This window comes from Vanacampus margaritifer, chromosome 12, assembly GCF_051991255.1.
Source record: "Vanacampus margaritifer isolate UIUO_Vmar chromosome 12, RoL_Vmar_1.0, whole genome shotgun sequence".
In the NCBI taxonomy this organism is placed as follows: domain Eukaryota; kingdom Metazoa; phylum Chordata; class Actinopteri; order Syngnathiformes; family Syngnathidae; genus Vanacampus; species Vanacampus margaritifer.
This window is the reverse complement of record NC_135443.1, coordinates 5,541,223-5,562,550: the sequence shown is the minus strand read 5'-3', so window position 1 is coordinate 5,562,550 and position 21,328 is coordinate 5,541,223. Positions and strand designations below refer to the sequence as shown.

Here is a 21,328-nt window from a genome sequence, read left to right as displayed (position 1 = left end):
GGAGCTGCAGACGATCCAAGTTAACTTTGGGTGCGAGGCAGGGAACTTCCCGGGCCGGTCGTCACCCAGTTACAGACCGCATTATTACGAGCAGGCAATTTGAGGGTGCATGATATTCGGAACTTCTTCTGACATTTGCGGGGTTTTTCTCCTCTACTGTGTGCTCATCATAGGTGTCTGTGGTCAACGCATTGGACATGCAAGTCATTGTGTCGACCGTCCCGCCCACTTTGGTTGAAGAGAATAAGGAGCAACTCATAAGGTAAGGATGCTAGAGATTCCAACTCTTGACGGATTGTTTGTATTTTGTTAGGGAAATCGCAGAATGCCCGTTACGACCGTACCGCTGTTTGTTCCGGTTATATACTGAAATCATGGCTCGCATTGCACAAACAGGTTCAATGTACCGACCGATCCGCTCCACACTCTAAAAAGAGAATTGTTGAACCAATTTAAGATTGAATGAATTGAATTGTGAATCAACTTTTAAAAAATCGCTTCAAGTGGTAGTAACACACGATCAAATTAAGTTAGTCCAAAGTGTCTCCAATCCAAAATATTAAGTTTAAAGAACTCATAATCACTTTAACTTAATATATTCACTTTGGACTAACTCAATTCAATCGTGTGTAACCACTTGAAGCTATTTTTTTTTTTTTGGTGGTCAACAATTCAATTTGTACTCTTAAGTTGGTTCAACAATTCTCTTTTTAGAGTGCAGTAAAGTTGTGCTCACGCATGCGCAGTGGAAGCTAACGGATGACTCTGATGTTAGCTGAAAGCTAACGCTAACCCTGATTGCTAACTATAACCTTAATTCTTAACAGTGGTTCTTAACACCATACAATAAGGCCCATGCTAGGATTCAAACCCAGAACTTTTAGACTGTGAGACACACTAACTACATGACCAATGTGAACAGTTGACATTTTTGAATTGGGATGTGAGAATCTATGAACTCCTGTTTTGATAGCAGAGACTTGGTTGGTGCAAATAGCTAACGCCAGGTTGTTCTGCGAAAACAAACTCTTTCAGAGTAAATTAACGTTGCCTCTAGTAATGACACCAAATTATAGTAAAACTAATGACGTTAATATGATTTCAAATGATTGTGTTTACTTCATTTCAGTCCTGATTTTACGAGAAGGTAAGTTACTGCGTAATAAGGGCGTGAAAGGGACGGCGACTACATTTCACCAGATGCATCATATCGCCGCATCCGCCCCGTACCAATCAGTATTTTATTTTCCGGAACATTTGCTTGCCCTCCAGTGTGACTTCCAGTTAATTGTTTTCCTTGTTTGAATAGATATACCCCCCACCCGCCCCCAGAAAAAAACAAATTGCACCCTCTCCAGCAGCTCTACCCGCAAGGATATGAGCCTTATTAGTTTTAAGGTGGCGCCTAATTCCGCATATAAATATGTCACTGGAAAAATGATTCATAATAACGCCGACTCGCCAAACTAAAACTCTTCCCGGGCTCTTAAATAAATATCAATCAGCCGAGCGGAGGCCTTGGTCGATGACCCAGTTGAGTGTATAATACAGTCTCTTCTGTCCCCGTCCAAATTAATGAATGATAGCGATTCGGCGAAACATCCTTTGGCACATCCAGAGACTCGCTGTTTTGGCCTAATGAGGCTGTTTGAAAGGCAAATTGGTGTTAATAGTTGATTTTCAAGAGCTCACCGTGACTCCCTCAAACACGTTTAGACCTGCAGATGCGCATGTTGGGAGGGGAGAGAACGACATTAGTTGACGACTGCTCACGCCGTTTATCAGCGTTGGCTTGCAGCTTCCTCTCATCCTGCCTGAAAAGGATAATCAAGGCTCAAATTGCACCAGGGTCATTGCCAGATCGGCTGGATGGTCCGTGCCAGAAATGGTTAATTGTTTCCCAAGCTAAAATGGGAGTCTGATGACCTTTATAATGGCTTTTATTGCATTGTGGCAATTTCAGTATCCTGGAACGTCACATCCAGGACCAAATCCCCGGCGCCAAGGTGATTGTGGAGGCTATCGGGCCGCGTCGCCACGGTGACGGCTTCGAGCTGGAGGACTACAGCAAGTCGGACCTGATGGTGTACGCCATCGACCCGCTTACCAACAGGGCCATTTCACGACAGGAGCTCTTCAAGTAAGCCGGCTGAGTTTATTTTGCATTTATGTTCCGGTCAACCGATCTCGCTTTGGCCTTTTTCAATATATGGAGCAGCAGCTATTCATGATCTCCTTGGCTTTTCTGTTTTTGGCCCTTTTTACCCCATTTGCTCCCCAAAATGTATACAAACTATTTTAAATATTGCCATGGTCCCAAAAACGTATTTATACGTTTTTTATGTTTTTTTTATGCAGCCTCTGACCTGAGGAGGTCACTTAAGGCAATGGTAGTTATTACCAAAAACGGCCAGCAGGTGGCAGCAGAATATAAGAGATCAACCAGGGTTATTTTGCAACTGTTTTGAACAGGTTTGTGAATAATGATGAAACTTAGCTATATTCTAATGCTAATTGTTGCATAGCAGAAACAGATAAAAATATACTTTTTTCCCGATGAAACTTTTGTTAAGTTCCATGTTTTGATTGCAATAGAAAACAATATTCTGAGGGCCTTGCAAGTTCAGTCAAAATCCAGTAAAACAGCCGGAGGGGGTTGCTTCAGTGAAAATGGCTGGGAGGGAATGAGTTAAATAATTTAAACTCTAATTTACCATTCCATTTCAAAATATTTTTTCTATTGGAATTTTTTTTTTTGTCAATTCTTGGGTCACACTGCCATTATAGAACCGTTATAAACCATTCACGTTTATTATTATTTTTCTGGAAGCATTATTTTCTGAAAAACGAATTTTCAGTTTTTGTGTTTAGGCCAAAGCCCTATTACTATAAAAGTATGGCATTGGCGCCATCTTGTGGCATCTTAGAGCCAATGAACTGTGTTGAAGTGAGTTGAGGAGGGTCATGTAATGCTTTGCCGCCATCTTGTGGCATCTATAGTCAATTTTACACCTTTTTAGAGGAGGCTGGATATTGTATTACTAATGAACCGATTTTGGAAATCATCCTGTTGTTGGGGAGTGGCCCTGCAAATGGCACACGGATAACCCCGCCCCTCTACTACGACGCTACTTGTTAATTAACCTGTGGTTCTGTGTATGCGATACGTGAAGCAGAAAATTGCCAAACAAAACGGTCCGTGGTAAGTACCCAAGTGTACTTACTCCCAAAATATTTTGAAATTCCAAGCTAATATATGTGTATGAATATTTTTGGGGCTCTCAATTCGTCTCTGTAAAACGAGCACTTTTTTTTTTTTTAAGCAAGGTTTAAACATCACATTGATGCACCGCTCACAAAACGATTTTCTGCACCGCTAATGACTGTCATTTGCTACATTTCATGCCCGCAATATATTGCCGCAAAAATATCGGTCCCATTATTTTTTCTCCTCTCGCCACCGCATACATCAGCGCCTCCAATTGTTTCAAGGGCTTGGACATAAACCAGCAAAAGATTTGACTTGTTGTCTTCGAGAGTGTATCAGTCGAGGGACTGTTCCCGTGTTCCCGGCGTCTGTCTGGCACAGCGTGATTACCCTTTTTTTTTTTTTTTTTTTTTTTTTTTAACCACGTTTGCATTTTAGCGCAGCGACACATAGAAAAGTGTTTACAAGACATTTTTCTTCCTATCAGGGGGGGAACAGGTCCTTGGTTGGCAGTTGGGGACGGTGTTGAAATCCCGTTTTTTACAGTTACAGTAATAATCAGGAGCAGGTTCTTCAAATCCACTCTTATCTGAGCAACCAACCAAAAGGGAACTTCTACTTTTTTTTTTTTTTTTTTTTTTTTAATTTTTTTTTCCAGGAGAGCTCAGTATTGTTCATTCGATTTGACATCATCATTGCTCTTCTTTTTTAAAAAAAAAACAAATAAATTAAAAAAAATTAATAAATGTTTTTTTTTTTTTTTTTTTAAATATATATACATATATATATATACATATACACACATATATATATATATATATATATATATATATTTTTTTATTATTATTTTTTTTTTTTGTATGTGGGTGAGTATGTGTATGTGCGTGTGTGTGTGCGTGCATGCGTGCGAGTGTGTGTGTATTCATCAGTTCACCTTAAGCCCATTAAAAAAAATCCCATACTAATAATATAATATAATAATAAATTGCCAAATGCAGAAACATCAATGTAAGTTATCACGATGTAGTGGCTCTCGCTAACAGACAGAATTAAGTAACCGGAATTAGGTTAAAAAATTCTATATACGTAGACCATGTTTCTATAAATTTTGATATTTGGTTTTTATTTGAGGCAGATATTTTTTCCATTAAAATGTGATTTATGACGAGGTTAGACCATTGGTCGATATTCAGAGTTTGTTTATTTTTCCAGTTAACAAGAATTGTTTTTTTAGCGATAGTAAGGGCTACAAGTGTAGATTGAAATTGTTTATGTGGTAAGTCAGTTGTTGTTAGGTCACCTAGCAAACACAAGTTTGGAGATGGAGTTTGGAGGTATCCTACAGTCCAAAATAGCGGAACTAGGGATAAATAGGGAACTTCCACTTCTGAAGCGGCACCATTATTCGACATACAAAGTGCAAAGGGGGCGAAACGGTCCATACATTGTTTTTTAACTGATAGTTCGGTTCATGTACGGTAAATGAAGAGACCAAGAACAAGAATTGACAAGAATTTACTCAAACTGATTTTATGACATTTAAATTGAAATTGTTGGCAGTAATTTTGCCAAAAAGCACAATGTCCACTAGCCAGAGGCTGAGCTGCACTGTATTTGTTTACAAGCCTCAAATATACCTCAGCTAGGACGCCTGGTAGAATCATGTTCTGGTAGAATCAAAATCTGAATGCAGTGAATACAAATAAAATGAAACAAAAATAATTCTGCTTGTCTCAGCTTTTTTTCTTTTCACATTTTTCTTTACGAAAGGGCGGCACGGTTACGCCATCATCCTGCTTCCGGGGATTCTGCGTAAAAGGCAAGCGTGCAATGTTTTTCGACGTATTCTCAACTCCTGCCTGTGCTTCCATATAGATTTCTCGACGGGAACGTTCTGGAAATCAACAAGGAGTTCCAGCCTTTCCTGGGCGAGGGCGGCCGAATCCTGGAGATCCGCTCGCCGGACATCGTGGCGAGCGTGAAGAAGGCCGCCCAAGCCGTGGGCTACACGGAGGGGGCTCTCCTCGCTCTCGCCATCATCATCATCCTCTGCTGCATCCCCGCCATCCTCATCGTCATGGTGACGTACAAGCAGTGAGTACCAGTGAATAGCAAAAAAAACATTCCGATCAAGCCCTTGTTGCTCAGTGGTTGTTATTTATTTATTTATTTATTTTGTCATTATACATGCTGACTGCGCACTCTGCTGGCCTCATTTCCACGCCGGTGCTTTGGGGAAAGCAAATTAATTAAGGCTCATTTGTAACAAATACCTACAGTCGGTTGTGACCGCCACAGCGCGTCGTCACGCCACTTAATCATGTCTGCCCCCACGCAGATACACAATAAACAGTCTGGCTCGCTTAAGTGTGCAATTCACAAAGAAATAATGGGATGGCTTTTTGGGCTTGAATACAAAGAGGCTGGCTTCTGTATTGTTTGAAAGAAAACAGAATGTTGTCCATGCAATAGCAGTAACGGAAAAGTGTGAGGGACTGACAGGGACGTGATTCAGGATTAGCTCTCATATACATGTGGACACAGATTTTTACTGATTTGGCTTTGTGGCCTCAATCAAAACATGTGTCATATTCTTAAAAAAATAAAAATAAATTAACAGGATTTTTTACCCCATAAAGATTGATCTTTACATTCATTTGTACATCAGATGCCTGCCACCATTTTTCAATCGACTGTGAATAGAAATGGCAAACGATATAACTCTTTTTTTTTTTGTCCCCCCCCCCCCCCGACCCCACCCCCCCCGTCCTCTCGCTGCACTATTCGAATCGTCCTCCATCAGGTTCAAAGAGTAAGTATTTATTTCCATTCATGATTTTCAACTTCCTTTGTTTGTTCTGGAACTAGAAAGATCAAGTGAGAGGTGTAATTTGCCTCATCTTAATTATTCATTAGCTATTTAAATAGGATCTAATGTGATGTTGCACAAAATACACACTGACGTTCTTTGGTGTCGTAGTAAAGTGTATATTTACACTGTAGGGTTAGCAGGTTAATGTTTCATTCACGCCAAATAGTTTCTGTTCACGCATGAAAGCTTATTAGTTTTAAAGGGAAAATCCACTTTATGTCAACTGAGCTTCCTGATTAGTGTTAATACCTTCACACTAATTTAATATATCATGTGTTTGCTCCGATAACATTTGTTCGGGGGGGTGGGGAAACTGTCGATTCTTTCTTTTAATAGGCGACAAGCTGAGTGTGCCAAAACCGCCAGGATTCAAATGGCTTTACCGCCGGGAGGCAAGGCACCGCCCACTAGCGCTGTGGGGGCCAACCTTTACGAAGAGCTCGGGGATAGCAGCATGTGAGTCCCCCAAGACCCCTATTTTTAAACTATATCCCATTAGGTAGTAATTACAACCACCACCAACACCTTCCTTGAATCTCATTGACTTGAAATAAGTGACAAATTAAGCAATTAACTTTTCTTTCAAATGTATTAGGAGCAATGACTCAACTCTACTTCAACAGTAAATAACTAGCAAGCTAGCTAGCTAACAAGCTAGTTTTGGTATCTATCTATCTATGTATCTATCTATCTAGCTAGCTAGCTAGCTAGCTAACAAGCTAGTTGTGGTATCTATCTAGCTAGCTAGCTAGCTAGTTAGCTAACAAGCTAGTTATGGTATCTATCTATCTAGCTAGCTATCTAGCTAGCTATCTAGCTAGCTATCTAGCTAGCTAACTAGCTTTTTTATTTTTTTTAAATACAGTTTCTGGCTATATCTAGTTAGCCATCTGAAACACATTTGTTACATCACTGCAAACCGCAACCACTACAATAGTCATATCAATAGTGTCAGTCAAAACTAAGCATTATTATCTTGTTTTTTAATGAGTTATTTAAAACAGCTGTTGTCACATTCGATATGTGCGGGCCTACCCAATATTGTGTTATCTCAGCAAAATAAGCGGCGAAGGTTCGTCCAAATTTGCCGGCACAGTCAAATAAAAGTTTGTTGTTTGGGGAGTTTATTTTCACGTTACTCCTACGCTCTGCTTGTTAGCTAGTTTGAAACCACTCCGGTTGGTTCAGCTCGATTCCCCGGGATGCAAACTTTTGGATACGTGAAGTCCCTTGGTAGTTGTTGGCAGGCGAGGTTGTGCTATATCTGTCCATTTTTCAGCCACAGAGTGTGAAAAAGCATTACGCTGCATGACTCCACTTTGGTCTGGACTAACATTTTAAGCATTGCGTACTGTCAACTGTCACCGGCAGTCCTGAGGCGACATCACCTTTGCGTTACCTCATGTGGCTCCTGACATGTACTGAAACAACATCCAGTCTTACCACCTGTCTGTTTTCTGTCCTTGCCATCTTGTCCCTTCCTCCCCCGTCTGTCCGTCTCTTTGGATTCAGGCTGCAGTAAGTAATCTCCACATCAAAAATCCACAAAACCTGAAATCTCAGGATTGTAGATTCCCCTTGTAGCTGATAGCTTTCAGGTACGCTTTTGATTAGTGTGACCTTTTCTAGCGCAAACCTGAAGCGAAAGCCTTTTTATCCCACGTGTCCTAACAATTCTCCTCGAGCTTCTGCTTCATCCTGTCCTATCGTCACACCTCGCAGTGTTTTGGGCAATGACGCCGCATCCTTCACGTTGTGGAATGATGCGGGTTTTGCAGCGGACCCTCAAATGTTGGCGATCATTTGTTTACGAGTGGCAACTTTTGATACGTTAATAAGAAAGAGTTAATCTATTCCAGTGGTTGAACTTTCACGTTATTTTTCTTTGGGCAACTTGAATAGATGATACTTTGTGTTTGATTTACATACATCTGATTTGAATTGCTTTGAGATTCGTCATATAGTCTCATCTAGTCACCCAGGAATCAGACATTAGCTCTTTCCTTCCTCCTTTTGTCCAAGCTTTTCCCTCCCTAAAATCATCTCTGTCAATTGTTTTCAAGTCTTTTTTTCTTCTTCTTCCGCATCACCCTCTCCGGACCAGGGCTAAAAAGTCTGTCATTGAGGAGGCCGACCACCAAAGGATTCTTAGTACCTTTGCCTGTCGTGCCCTCGCAGCCCACAGCAACGGAGCGCTGCGTGTCAACCTGCCCAAGTCCGAGAGCAACGTGACCTTCCTCTCGGACCGCAACCCGCTCACCACCCACAACCCCGTATACAATGACAACAGTCACCTCGACAGCCCCGACGTCTACGCCGGAAGGAGACGCCCTCCCAAAAATGGCTTCTCCTTTTCGTCTCCTTATTCGGAATGGTCCGGGTGCGCTTGGACGATGCCAGCTCGCATTCACACAGAGGGTAACGACGCGCCCCGGAGGCAAGTGCTCATGGCTCCGTCCGACTGGGAACTGCAGAGCATCCAAGCTGCCATGAGACGCGAGCAACAAACGGAGGGTTTCGGCGTTCACCCCTTGAGTGAAAGCTTCGAAACCAAAATGTCCGTCCGTGAGCAGGCCAGGCAGTTTGAGCAGCAGGCCATCCTGCAGAACAGCCAAGGCTCCGCCTCCCCAATACTCGTCAGGGACCAAGACGGCACTGATGTGCTGGAGGTGTCCCCGGATGCCCTCCTCTCAATTATGGACCACCACCCGTCATCTTTTGGCAGGGATGCACCCCCGAATATTATCGTCACCCAGGGAGACGAGTCGTGGTCCCTGTCGAACCAGAGGTTGACTCCACCCGTCCTCAGGAAGTTCAGCTCCAGCATCTCCAGTTACATGACAGTGCAGCCATGTCAGATCCATGTGGAGATCATACCCGACCCACCAGAAAACCCGCCGCCCCCTGTTCCAGAGCGGTCACCCTCTCCGCCCTCGCCCTCCACCTCCCCGAGCCCCGAACCACCTTCATTCACACCCTCGCCCCCTAGTGTTCATAAACTTAACAGTACCAATCAGGACTCTCCTTCTAATGTTAACAATCAGGTCTGTCCTCCTTCTCCCGCTCACAAAGAGGTCGTTCCCTCACCTTCACCTCACAAAGAGGTTGCCCCCCCGCCTCCGCCGCCCCTCCCTCCGCCACCGTCACCTTCCATCGACCAGAGTCGCCCGGTGGTCCAGTTCGTCCCAACGTCTTTGCCACCCGCGTCCTCGCTTCGACCCGTTTCAGAACGCAAGCTCCCCTCTCCCGCCGTCTCATCACGGGCCGATACCGGAAAGCGGGAGCTCAAAGGGATCCTTAAAAACCTCCACAATCTCGCCGACATCGAGCGGTCGGTTGCCAACCTGTACAGCCAAGTCGACAAAAATTGCAAGGTGCCCAAGTTGAACAAGAAACCGCAAGTGACTGAGGAATCGGAGGGTGCTGACAAACTGCAAGACTCTGATCTCGGCGGTGAGCCGAGCACGCCAAAGCCGAGCACTCGCAGCTCTGCGGTCCAAATCTGCTCAAGCGTGAACTGTGCTGAAAGCGAACCAAACGCGGCGGCCGAGGTTCAACGCTCAGACGTTGCCGAGCTCAGCGAACCCTCTTCCTCTCAAACCACAGTCTTCTGACTTTTTTTTTTGCTCCATATTCACGTTGTTTTGAATTTTTACATCTCCGCTCTTTGTTTTTCCTGTTCTTTGTTTCTCTTTCTGAATTTTGCACGACTGCTAGTTTTGCATCAAGTCAACATTTTTGAATGTGTAGATTTTTCCCAGACACGCAGTGCTTTTTTTTTTTTTTTTTACTCGCTATGTTGTTGTTGAAAGCCGCCATCTGCCAAAGAAAGTGTACTCAGCTTTGCCACATTGATTGTACGATGCTTTTATAGGCCTGCTTTGCTCCATAAAAGTTTATAACAGTTGTCTTCTGTCAAATTGCAGTTTTTGAGCTATTCAGTAGTAGTTCCAAATATTATGCATAAAAAGGAGGGACATACAGTTTAAACTTTGACTTCTGACGGCAGTTGACCAATCAGAGGGACGGGAACCCCTATGTTGTAAAAAAAAAATAACAAAATCATTCTGAGGAATTTAATGCAGTTCCTGTCTACAAAGCCAAAACTAGCCGGAAGGGAATATTCAGATTTTATTCCATTTCTTTAAAAGATCCAGGAACTACCCATAACTCTCACGAATTTCCCAAAGGCATGCACGTTTCTTGGATATGAACTCTTAAATATTTAAGGCGTATGGATGATATTAAGGATAAGTAACTCAAAATGCATGCAATACATTGCGCTATAAATTATTTTCCATCATATCTGCTGTACGTCTCTGAAGTCTTCTTGCCCGTTAACCATAGAAACAGCAGTACTTGAATGCAATATTAATGGGGGGTGTTTCAGTCCTCAGAAAAAACACACGACAAATGGCAGTCATTATATTTAGCCCCGGCAATATTTGCTCCTTGTGGATTTTCCACGCTTAATCCCTGACCAAAGGAACCTCCCAAGCACATCCAGGAATCCTCGCAAGCAGACCGCGACCGCATGTTGTACCGAGAGAAGCGGTCGGTAAAGACTTGTGTTGCCTTCGCCGATACGATCACGTTTCCCTCGGCAGGCTCATCCTAAACGAGGCGACCTCTGGAGACTCTGTCAATTCGCGTGTCTGCAGAGATCCTGCCAGCTTGATAAAGTAGTCACTCTGATGTTGTGCAGCACACTTGAAAAGGCTAATTACAGAACCAATCAATCCTTGAGCGGAGACTCAGGGCTGCTGCCTGTGGGACTGTCAAGTACAGTTACCTCCACCCCCACCCCCCCCCCTTCTCTCTCTTGGTCTCTTTCACCCTCCATGTGTCCCATTTATCTGCTTCCTTCGTCTTCACGTACAACTGATAGTCCCTTCCAATCCTCGGCCCCCTTCTTGTTAATCTCAGGATGATCTCTTACCTTTTCCCTCCTTTGCCTGCTGCACCACCATCATTTCCGACAGTACAAAGACTGAAAACCGCCACTAACTGCTGTTTGTTTAAATATCGAAGTCAATCACATTTTCCTGCATTCACTCATAAGCATCCCATTTTGTCCACGGTGGCCTTAAACTGGTCAAGTCACCACCTCCCGAAGTCTCCATTACCGTATTTCTGGTGACTGGTTACAAAAATAAGAGTGTCCACAAATGAACTTCCTCCTCAGGCTCTGCAGCCAGCCGGGCTAGCTGCTAGCTACCAAGTTAGCCTTAAGGGTTACCAAGGTTGCTTCCAAGGACCCCAGTGAGCCTGGTACCTTAAAATAAGGTCGTATCGGTCCAATACCAATACCTGGTATCAGTCATCAATCATGTTAGGCTTGAAATCTTCCAATCCAGAGTCAAGTCACCACCTCCCGAAGTCTCCATTACCGTATTTCTGGTGACTGGTTACCAAAATAAGAGTGTCCACAAATGAACTTCCTCCTCAGGCTCTGCAGCCAGCCGGGCTAGCTGCTAGCTACCTAGCTAGCCTTGAGGTTACCAAGGTTGCTTCCAAGGACCCCAGTGAGTGAGCCTGTTCTAAAAAAAAAAAAAAAGCTCATTAGTAATGGGACATTGTGATTTCCTGATGAAAGTGATCATTTGAAAATGAGATTTATAGAAATGAAATTTTGCATTTTGCTATGTATTATTATCTATTATTAATAACATATAATGAGAACATTATTAATTGTAATTTAGGCAAATGAGTATAACACTATACCCAACACAACGGCACAATGTGTAAATCGGCTGCAGTATAGTGCCAACTGGTGGCTAATATTGGCAACTTCCACAAGAACCTGGTACCTTAAAATAAGGTCGTATCGGTCCAATAGCAATACATGGTATCAGTCATCAATCATGTTAGGCTTGAAATCTTCCAATCCAGAGTCAAGTCACCACCTCCCGAAGTCTCCATTACCGTATTTCTGGTGACTGGTTACAAAAATAAGAGTGTCCACAAATGAACTTCCTCCTCAGGCTCTGCAGCCAGCCGGGCTAGCTGCTAGCTACCAAGTTAGCCTTAAGGGTTACCAAGGTTGCTTCCAAGGACCCCAGTGAGCCTGGTACCTTAAAATAAGGTCGTATCGGTCCAATACCAATACCTGGTATCAGTCATCAATCATGTTAGGCTTGAAATCTTCCAATCCAGAGTCAAGCCACCACCTCCCAGTCTCCATTACCGTATTTCTGGTGACTGGTTACAAAAATAAGAGTGTCCACAAATGAACTTCCTCCTCAGGCTCTGCAGCCAGCCGGGCTAGCTGCTAGCTACCTAGCTAGCCTTGAGGTTACCAAGGTTGCTTCCAAGGACCCCAGTGAGCCTGTTCTAAAAAAAAAAAATAGCTCATTAGTAATGGGACATTGTGATTTCCTGATGAAAGTGATCATTTGAAAATGAGATTTATAGAAATGAAGTTTTGCATTTTGCTATGTATTATTATCTATTATTAATAACATATAATGAGAACATTATTAATTGTAATTTAGGCAAATGAGTATAACACTATACCCAACACAACGGCACAATGTGTAAATCGGCTGCAGTATAGCGCCAACTGGTGGCTAATATTGGCAACTTCCACAAGAACCTGGTACCTTTAAAATAAGGTCGTATCGGTCCAATAGCAATACATGGTATCAGTCATCAATCATGTTAGGCTTGAAATCTTCCAACCCAAAACAGCAAAGTCAACAGGTCATCCATCAGAGCCCACTTCCATCTTCATCTCTGCCTGGGAGGTGTGGCGTACGCAGCCCCCTCGCCGGCCCGCCCCTTACAAGTCTTTACAGCTCCCCAGACAAACTCCCCCAATGTTGGGGTCCTGTATCGGCACGCTAGTGAAGTGGTCATTATTTATGTGACAAGTTGGACTCGTGCTGGTCACGGCGCTCCTGGAAGCCTTTGCAGCTCCATTCCGCCGCCTCCTTCCTATTGACTTGTAATGAATGCGCTTCAGCTGCATTGTTGCTCGCAGCAGCCTTTTGATGGATTTGGAGATTTACAGGCTTCATTTTAGTTCAGAACACAAAGCGCATTGCCGCCCGTGGAAAGGATGTGGCGCAATATGTGCGCCGAGATAACCGAGGACACTTTTATTAACTTTGTTTGAGTTATCATCCCTCCTGGAATCGCAGCACTCGTTTAATATCTGCCTGGAGATTGTCTAGGAACGGCTGTGTAGACGTTTTTTTTTTTTTTAAGCTTTTCCCGAATTCCAATCTGCACACTCGCTTTGATATGTGCGTTCATTGTTGCTTTTTTTTTTTTTTGGGGGCTCCTCTTAAATAAGATAAAGGAGCGGAAGGGGGGAAAAAATGAACCCATACCAATGTGATAACACGGAACCGGGGAATCTTTTCCCAAATATTGCAACGTTGTAATTGCATATTTAAAAACGCACTGTAAGTAAGGCTACAATTTTCGAACTGGTCAGCAGAATTGAGACGCGCCGCTGCTGTAGACCAAACATTTCATTTGTGCCAAATGTCAATTTCAGTCCTAGTCATTATTTGTCCCATTTCCCTCTTTGTTTTGCGGCACACAGGAGGCGAGGCTACGGCAGGCAGGTGAGTACGTGCATGTTGTGATGTGGCCGCTTTTTATTCTATTATTCTTATCTGCAACTCCTTTGATGCGAAATGTTGAACAAGCACAAGACGTTTTTTTTTTTAAGATGGAATATCCGAACAACACATTTGGAGATTTTACTCTTCTGTCGCATTCTTGTCACAGTTCTTATAATCGTATCTTTAATTTGCTGTTGTCTGTTTGAACCCAATTAGGCACCAAATATAGACAATTTATTTTGTATTTTAAGTATTTTCAGCGTATCTTGTATAACCTCTGCTTTGATATGATTACATTGTTTGGGTTAAACTGTCACCATCAAAAAACGCACATTAACATTCTTAACTCTAATAGTAAAAGTGTCCAACAACTGTTATTGATAGTCAAAACATAAAAGCATTTAAATGTGATTTGTTAAAAACTTTCTTAATTATCCTTAGCCATTTTCACTGAAGCAACCCCCTTCACTCCCGGCTGTTTTACTGGATTTTGACTGATTTTGCAAAGGCCCACAGCATATTCTGTTCTATTGCTATAAAAACCTGCCAAAAGGCATCACGAAAAAAAGTATATTCATATCTGTTTCCGTTTTGCAGCAATTAGCAATAGAATATAGCTAAATGTCATCAATATTCACATTCCTGGTGAAAACACTGACACAAACAGCTTGTTGTAACATGGCCCTGGCTGATCTCTTATACTCTGCTGCCACCTGCTGGCCGTTTTTTGTAATAACTACCATTGCTTTAAGCCACCTCTTCACGAACGGCATCAAAGCCTTCTTGTATGCTCTAACGTTAAAAAAAAAAAGAAAAAAAAAACTTTTAAAAAAAATGAGTTTGAATGAGTTAAGAAATGATCATCATTATCCTATTGACTTTAACTCTCCCTATTTACTTTTTTTTTTTTTTACGTCATGTCGTCATCCGTAGAGGTTGGAAAAAAACAACAAGCTTAATTTTGACGAACAGAAGTGATCCGAAAAAATACTCAAGTGGAAATACCTGAAAAGTCTATTTTAGTATAGAAACAAATTTGCTCTTCATTTCCCAGCACTGATTGACTGTGAAAGATCATTATCGCACCGTGAGTTTTTTAACAGCCCACTTGGGGTACCCAGTCCTCACTAAAACTTTAGTTCACTGTCTTATTGTCGCCCTCAACTTCTTACCTTTTCTCTTCCTCATTTTTTCATCTCTATACTTTATTACAAAGACATTGCCATTAACAAGCGAGCTCTGCTTTTTCCCACTTGAAACATTAAACTCCTGTTTGTGTCTCTCCTGGCGATCTCGTTCCTTCCTTCCGTCACCTTTGCCTTCTTCTTCCTCTGCACTAATCACTGACAGCATCAGCAACTGCTGAGACCATCTCTGCTGAGACCCGAGGTAGAAACGCTGCCTTTTTTAAAAAAATAAAAATAAAATAAAATATACCATCCTTAACTTGCCCCATTGTTGCTCAATCTGCTCCGTCTGCATCTTGTACACGACTCCTTCTCTTCCTCATAATCTGGAATTTATCCCTCTCAAACGCAGGAGCTCTCCATGGAGTCCGGCATCGACCCCGGCCAAGACTACTACACGCAGGACTACTATAATTACGATCAAGGGTGAGGCGTGCAAACCTGATGGTTCATCTCGTTTCTCAGCACAAATAAAAGCGGCCTCTTTCAGGGCTTATCTTGGGGGGGAGCATAATGATTAAGTCACAAATGAAAAGTGCAGACGTGACCTTGAAAAGAACTGCAGACAATATCGGGTCGGCTGATGAGCAATCACAAGCTATGAGTGAGGATGACGACTTGTAAATTGTGGCCAACAAGTGCTCTAATGTAAATATATACCATAGATACGTACACCATTCAAAAGGAATTGGGTCAGGAAACTCTTAAGGTTGTTTTATTATTATTATTATTATTATGATTTATTTATTTTTCTGGAGAGCTCATTATTGTTCATTTGATAATTTTACCGATTTGACATGTCATCATCATTGCTCTCCTTTTTTTTCTTTTTCTTTTCTTTTATTTTTTTTATTTTTTATTTTTTTTGTGTGTACGTGGGCGAGTATGTGTGTGTGCGTGCGTGTATTCATTAGTTCACCTAAAACCTATTAAAAAATTCCATACCGTCCACCTAAACCGAACACTTCCAGCCAGAGTCGTGAGGCCGTCAGGAGACCTGAGGAAGGACCAAAGAAAGAAAAAAAAGGAAACTCTTAACTCTTTGACTGCCAAAAACGTTAAATGACGTTTAGTAAAATCCTATGGAGGACTGCCAAAGACGTTAAAATACGTTTTTTCAAAACACAGGTGAAATTAACCATTTTTTATTGTTGATTACTGAAAAACGAAATAAGGTAGAAACAAACTTTTTTTTTCTGATGAAAGATGAGAGTCCAATCTTTCATTTGGTAGTATGTGTGTTTCCATAGTCCAAACACATAATTTTCTGTGGACTTTGAAAGATCAGTCAAAAATGCTTAAATCGGCTGGCACCCATGGCATCCCTTTTCTGAAAACGTCTGGCAGTCAAAGATTTAAGGTTGAAGACAATATAGCTCTACTTTGTTTGGATTCCTACAAGTATCATAAGTTCAAGTACGTGCTTCCTTGAGTTGGACTCATGCGAACGTGATGCTGGCTTTCTGATCAGGGAGCGTTCCAAGTTGCCAATTACACCTCCCGTATGGCAGGAAATAGGACCAACAAGTCCAACGAAAGCGAAAATGTCCGTTAAACTCCCGGATGATAGCAGGCGACTCTTTCTACTTAGGGGACGGCAATTTGCCGCCTTTCACGCTGGTGAAAGAAAAAACGTGACACTTGCACGACACCGTGGCCAATTGCGTTTGGCTAATGAGTGTAGCATCAGCGTGACTAGATAGCGTTTGATCTGTTTCTATTTGCACTTAATCCAAAAATCCAAGTCCTTGGAGTCACTGCTGCACATTTGCTAGTTGAGTTTGAAGTCTTACCTGGAATGCATTAAATTCTACTTGGGCTAATTAAGGACATGTCGCCAAACGAAGGATGATAAATGTGACGCATGTTCATGTGTGCAGTTTTGAACATTGCAAGGAAAAAGTATATTTAAGTCTCCTCTTATCCTTCCATTAAGATGACAAATCCCCCCAAACTATTTCCATAAAAGCTAAATAAAAGTGTAAAATGGTAATTTATAAACGGCACATTGGATAAAAGGCAAACTGTGTGGTTTTCATCCCCCAAGTGCTTATTGGGCTCTTCGGCATTATTTTACCACACTCAGGGTTCGCACTCCAGCATGTTTGTTTTCTTGTGATTCATTTGATTCCTGTTCCAACCTCTGCAAGAAATGTTTTGTAAGAGCTCTCGAGCCATTGAACAAAATTACATGCATTTCCTGTTTTCTCGCTCTGTTTCCAAGGTATGACCTTCCTCAGTATGGCAGTCGGAGGAGGTTGATTGCGCCCGTGTATGATGAATATGGCGAGGTGATCATGGAAGATGATGGTTATTACTACAGTCCGCACGGCCCTGAGGTACCGCCTTTATTTCAATGTGTATTTCATGCTCTCCGTGACCATCAAAATGTCAAGTATTGTCTTAATACCGTGTGTATCGTTTGTTAATAAATAAGTAACTTCGATGCACTCCGTGGCAGTCCATTATGGCGTAATCAGCACAAAAGTATGATGAATTGAATATCGCTGTCTTAGGGCCAAGGCCGTGGAAGGGGCCGTGGCGGTGCGAGGGGCCGAGGTCCACCAAAGAGGGTTGCGTTTAGGGACGACGATGGAATCGAGCCGGCTGAACCAGAAGCCGAAGCTGAGCCCTCCAAGGCGGCCAAGAAGCTCAAATCCGTCATCAAACTCAGCAAACTGCTGGCAGCCGGCAAGAGAGGAGAGCAGGCGTCTGCTGCCGCTGGCCCGTCTCCGTGGAAGAAAGCCAAAATGTTCAAGATGTTCGGCGTCAAGAAAAAAGATAAGGATTACGCCAAACTGATGTCGGCCCGCCGTATTGACAGTCTGGAGAGTCTGAGTGATGGGCCTTCGCCCGCGGGACCCATCGACAGCAAGTCGCGCACTCGCAGCCGGCTTGGCAAAGTTTTGAAGAAAATCAACTTCGGCAAGAAGTTGCAGGCCCGAAGAAAGTCGCAGAGCAGCGTGAGCGTCACCGGCAGCGAGAGGGATGAAGAGGCCTCGCAAGTGACGAGTGAGGATGAGAAGAAATCTAAAGTGTCCATTAGTGTGACGGAAAGTGAGCCCGAAGCAGGGACAAGTGGGAGCACTAAGGACCAAGGCTCAGATGACGAGTCCTCAGAGAAAAGCAGTGTGGACAGAGAGTATCTGAAAGTGGATTTAGATCGCGATGACGCCAACGAAAGCACCGTGGACTCGGAAGAAGAGCCCGATCAAGACCCCGGGGACTCGGAAGAGGACAGCAAGTCTGAAGGGGACGAAACGGAAAAGGAATCAATCAGTGGGAAAGAATCAGGTACCGAAAGAGATTCAGGCTCGGAAAAAGAGTCCGAATCTGAGAAGCCGTCAGGGACAGAGAAAGAGTCTGAAACCGAGAAAGACACAGAATCAGAGCAAGAGTCTGAAACAGAGAAAGACTCAGAGTCAGAATCCGTCAAAGCGTCTGATTCGGTGACGGCAACAGAGAAGGGCTCAGGATCGGAGGGAGAATCGGATGAAGAGTCGGAGGAGGAGGAAGAGGAAGAGACTGCAGGGAGTGCGAAAGACAGTGGGTCGACTGCCCGCTCATCCGTAAGATCGTCAGCTACTGAGGCTAGCAAGGCAAGCAGTGGGAGTGGCAGCGCGAGTAGGCGGAGTAGTGGTAGTGGAAGTGGAAGTGGAAGTGGAAGTGGAAGTGATAGCAGGAGTGAGAGTAGTAGCAGGACGGTGGGTGGTAGCGGAAGCGCAAGAAGTCGAAGTGCGAGCGCCAGCAAATCTGGTTCAAGTGTGAGGTCATCGCAAAAGACCAAAACGTCAGGAAGCACAATAACATCTGAGAAGTCCAGCGAGGAGCTCAGTGAGGCCGAATCAGGAACAGGAACGGTCAGCGCGGCCGAGTCAGGGTCAGGCAGTGAGGGCTCTTGGTCTAAAAGGTCCAGCCAGAGAAAAATGTCCGGTTCAGACTCCATCGGCAGGTCATCCAGCGGCAGTCAGATGACAGGGGAGAGTTCCTCTGGCAGCAGGAGGACTTCCTCAGGCAGCGCGTCCACCAGCGGCAGCCTGCGCTCCCGAAAGTCCATCCTGACACACAGATCCGAGGGCACGATCACCGAGGAGAGCGAAGACGAAGCATCAGCATCGGAGACCGCTGATGAAAACGAGTCGGCTCGTGACATGAGCGATGACGCGCCATCCAGAAGGTCCAGTGTGGCGTCCGGAGGCCCCGAGCCATCCGCCCCGTATCGCAGTCCTCCGTATCCCGCCGACGTCAGGAGCATCAGCGGCACTTCCGAAGAGACGTACGGAGGATTGTCACCGATTACCGAGGTCGACGAAGACGCCATCTCCACGGAGAAATCTTCAACCGGCGGCTCCGTGTCTGAGGCCGGTAAAGACACGGAAGAAACCGAGGCGACGTCAGACGGCGATTCCGAGTCAGAAAGGGACTTAACGGCCTTCTAGAAAACACTTTGGTCACAGTGAAGTAAGAGAACATCGATCATCTCTGCATGGGAGTGAACTCGTCACTGCTTTCTTCTTCTGAGTGTCTTCAACGTCCACTGAAGCTTCCTTAACCCGGCGCGTGACTGCTGCACAAGCAATTTACTTTCCTCTCTCTCAGTGTGCATTTAAATCTTCTTCTTGATCTTTATTATTGTGTGAATACTGACAATCAAGGATTATTCTCAGGACCGCTATTAAAACCATTATAGCGCTTGTTTTTAAAGTGCAATCTCTCACCAGATTCAACCGCAATCAAAGAACAAAACCACTCTTTTGGGAGCGGTTAGCAATTACTTCTCTCAGCCACAACATTTACTACTTTTGACAAAATTGACTCTTTTTTTTTTTTGTGTTCATGGTCCTAATGATGAAAAGGGCATTGCCTCAAAGTATTTAGATTCCCTTGTGGCTCGTCCCTGAACAATATGGAAGCAAGTTGCATGCTAGCAGTAATGTTTAACCATTGTTACTGTTTTTCTGATCGACCAAGACTTCTAGTGCTGTTAATAATATGCTCTATGCAGCCCCACTAGTCTAAATACGGTATTCTGGTTAACTCATTCACTGCCATTGATGTCTATAGACGTCAAAAATTCATTTGAACTATTTCTATTAGTTTCAAATTTTTCCCCACTTTTGTTAACAAGAGTATGAAAATCTAGAAAAAAATATATTGTACGTTTAGAAGAGATATAAAATTTGTGATTAATCATGAGTTAACTAGCGAAGTCATGCGATTAATTACAAATAAAAAATGTAATCGTCTGACGCCCCTAATTTTTTAATAATATTTTATTTTTTGTTTGATTACTTAAGTTATTTAAACTCAAGATTAATTAATTAACAGAAGTTGAAAAAAAATATAGAAACTAATAGAAATAGTTCAAATGAATTTTTGACGTCTATAGCCGTCAATGGCAGTGAATGAGTTGATATTGTGTTAGTAGAAAATCTAGCTGTTTTTATGAATATCAGAAGGCGGCCATTTTGCTGCTTGCTGTCGAGTGAAAATGACATCACAGTTACTCAGGTCTTCTAGTAACTAACAACCAATCACTGCTCAGCTCCAGAAAACAGGTAAGCTGCTGATTGGTTGTTACCAGAAGACCCGAGCAACTGTGATGTCATCTTCACTCGACAGCAAGCGGCAAAATGGCCGCCCCCTGAGATGGATGCTGCTTAACTCATATTCCACAAATGTAATATTAATCACAATGTCATGTTTAGACTAGTGAGGTCACATATAACTTATTATTGTCAAGAAATGTTAAACACTGACTTCCCCTTTAACATAATGACGCAAATCTTTTGAACCAAGCCTTTCTTTCGCCGATGTATCAAACTGCCGCAATAAACGGCCGAGAATAATTTATCCCATGTCAGATTTTCTTTACCTTAAGGATTGGTGGCGGGTATTATTAAATGTGTGATTTTGAAATCCGCCTCTTCGCATTTCTACTGCTCGAAGCCTCCAATGAAACTGATCCCTTGTTGTTCTTCTCAGCTGGGCAGAAAGAAGCGTATGAAGCTGGTGGTGGATCGAGAAACTGAAACCACCTCCACCGGAGAGGAGAGCTCCTCGGAGACGCAGAGGTGCCGTCCGCCCAGCAGCCACAGCAACATCAACGGGAACATCTACCTCGCCCAGAACGGCACTATTGTTCGAACCCGACGGACACCCCACCCCAACAACCTCAAGGTGGGTTCCCAGTTTAAAAAACTGGACAAACTGGGGGTGACTCACGAAGAGCCGTCGCCCATTGTTAGCATCGAGGGCCTTGACGGCAGCACGGAGAACGGGACGGGGACCTGCGTCCCCCCCATGGTGGACATCAACCTTAACACCCGGGCCTCTTGCGGCTCCCTCAGCTCCAGCCTGAACGGCCTCAAAAGCTCCGGGTCCAAAAGCAGTATCGGCAAATTGTCGCTGGGCACAAACAGCGGCGGCCCGTGCGGCGGCGGCGGCGAGGAGCTGGAGACTTCGGTGGACAAGTGCAAGGACAGCA

General features: G+C 43.6%; 1 protein-coding gene across 3 annotated transcripts in view; it reads left to right on the top strand.

The window, feature by feature from the left end:
- The window catches only part of LOC144061371 (protocadherin-15-like), a 254,801-nt gene extending 233,825 nt beyond the window's left edge, over nt 1-20,976 (top strand). For 2 of the 3 annotated variants that reach the window (XM_077581759.1, XM_077581758.1), the window contains 4 exons: nt 174-262; nt 1,964-2,140; nt 5,084-5,302; nt 6,012-6,388. In XM_077581759.1, coding sequence (XP_077437885.1) covers nt 174-262; nt 1,964-2,140; nt 5,084-5,302; nt 6,012-6,024 — 498 coding nt within the window. In that variant the 3' untranslated portion in view covers nt 6,025-6,388. Of the gene's footprint in view, nt 1-173; nt 263-1,963; nt 2,141-5,083; nt 5,303-6,011; nt 6,389-6,416; nt 6,537-13,632; nt 13,655-15,004; nt 15,044-15,193; nt 15,268-17,065; nt 17,181-17,357; nt 19,303-20,826 lie in introns of those variants that run through there. The other variant, XM_077581760.1, reaches the window with a different exon arrangement.
- The last annotated feature ends 352 nt before the right edge of the window (nt 20,977-21,328 follow it).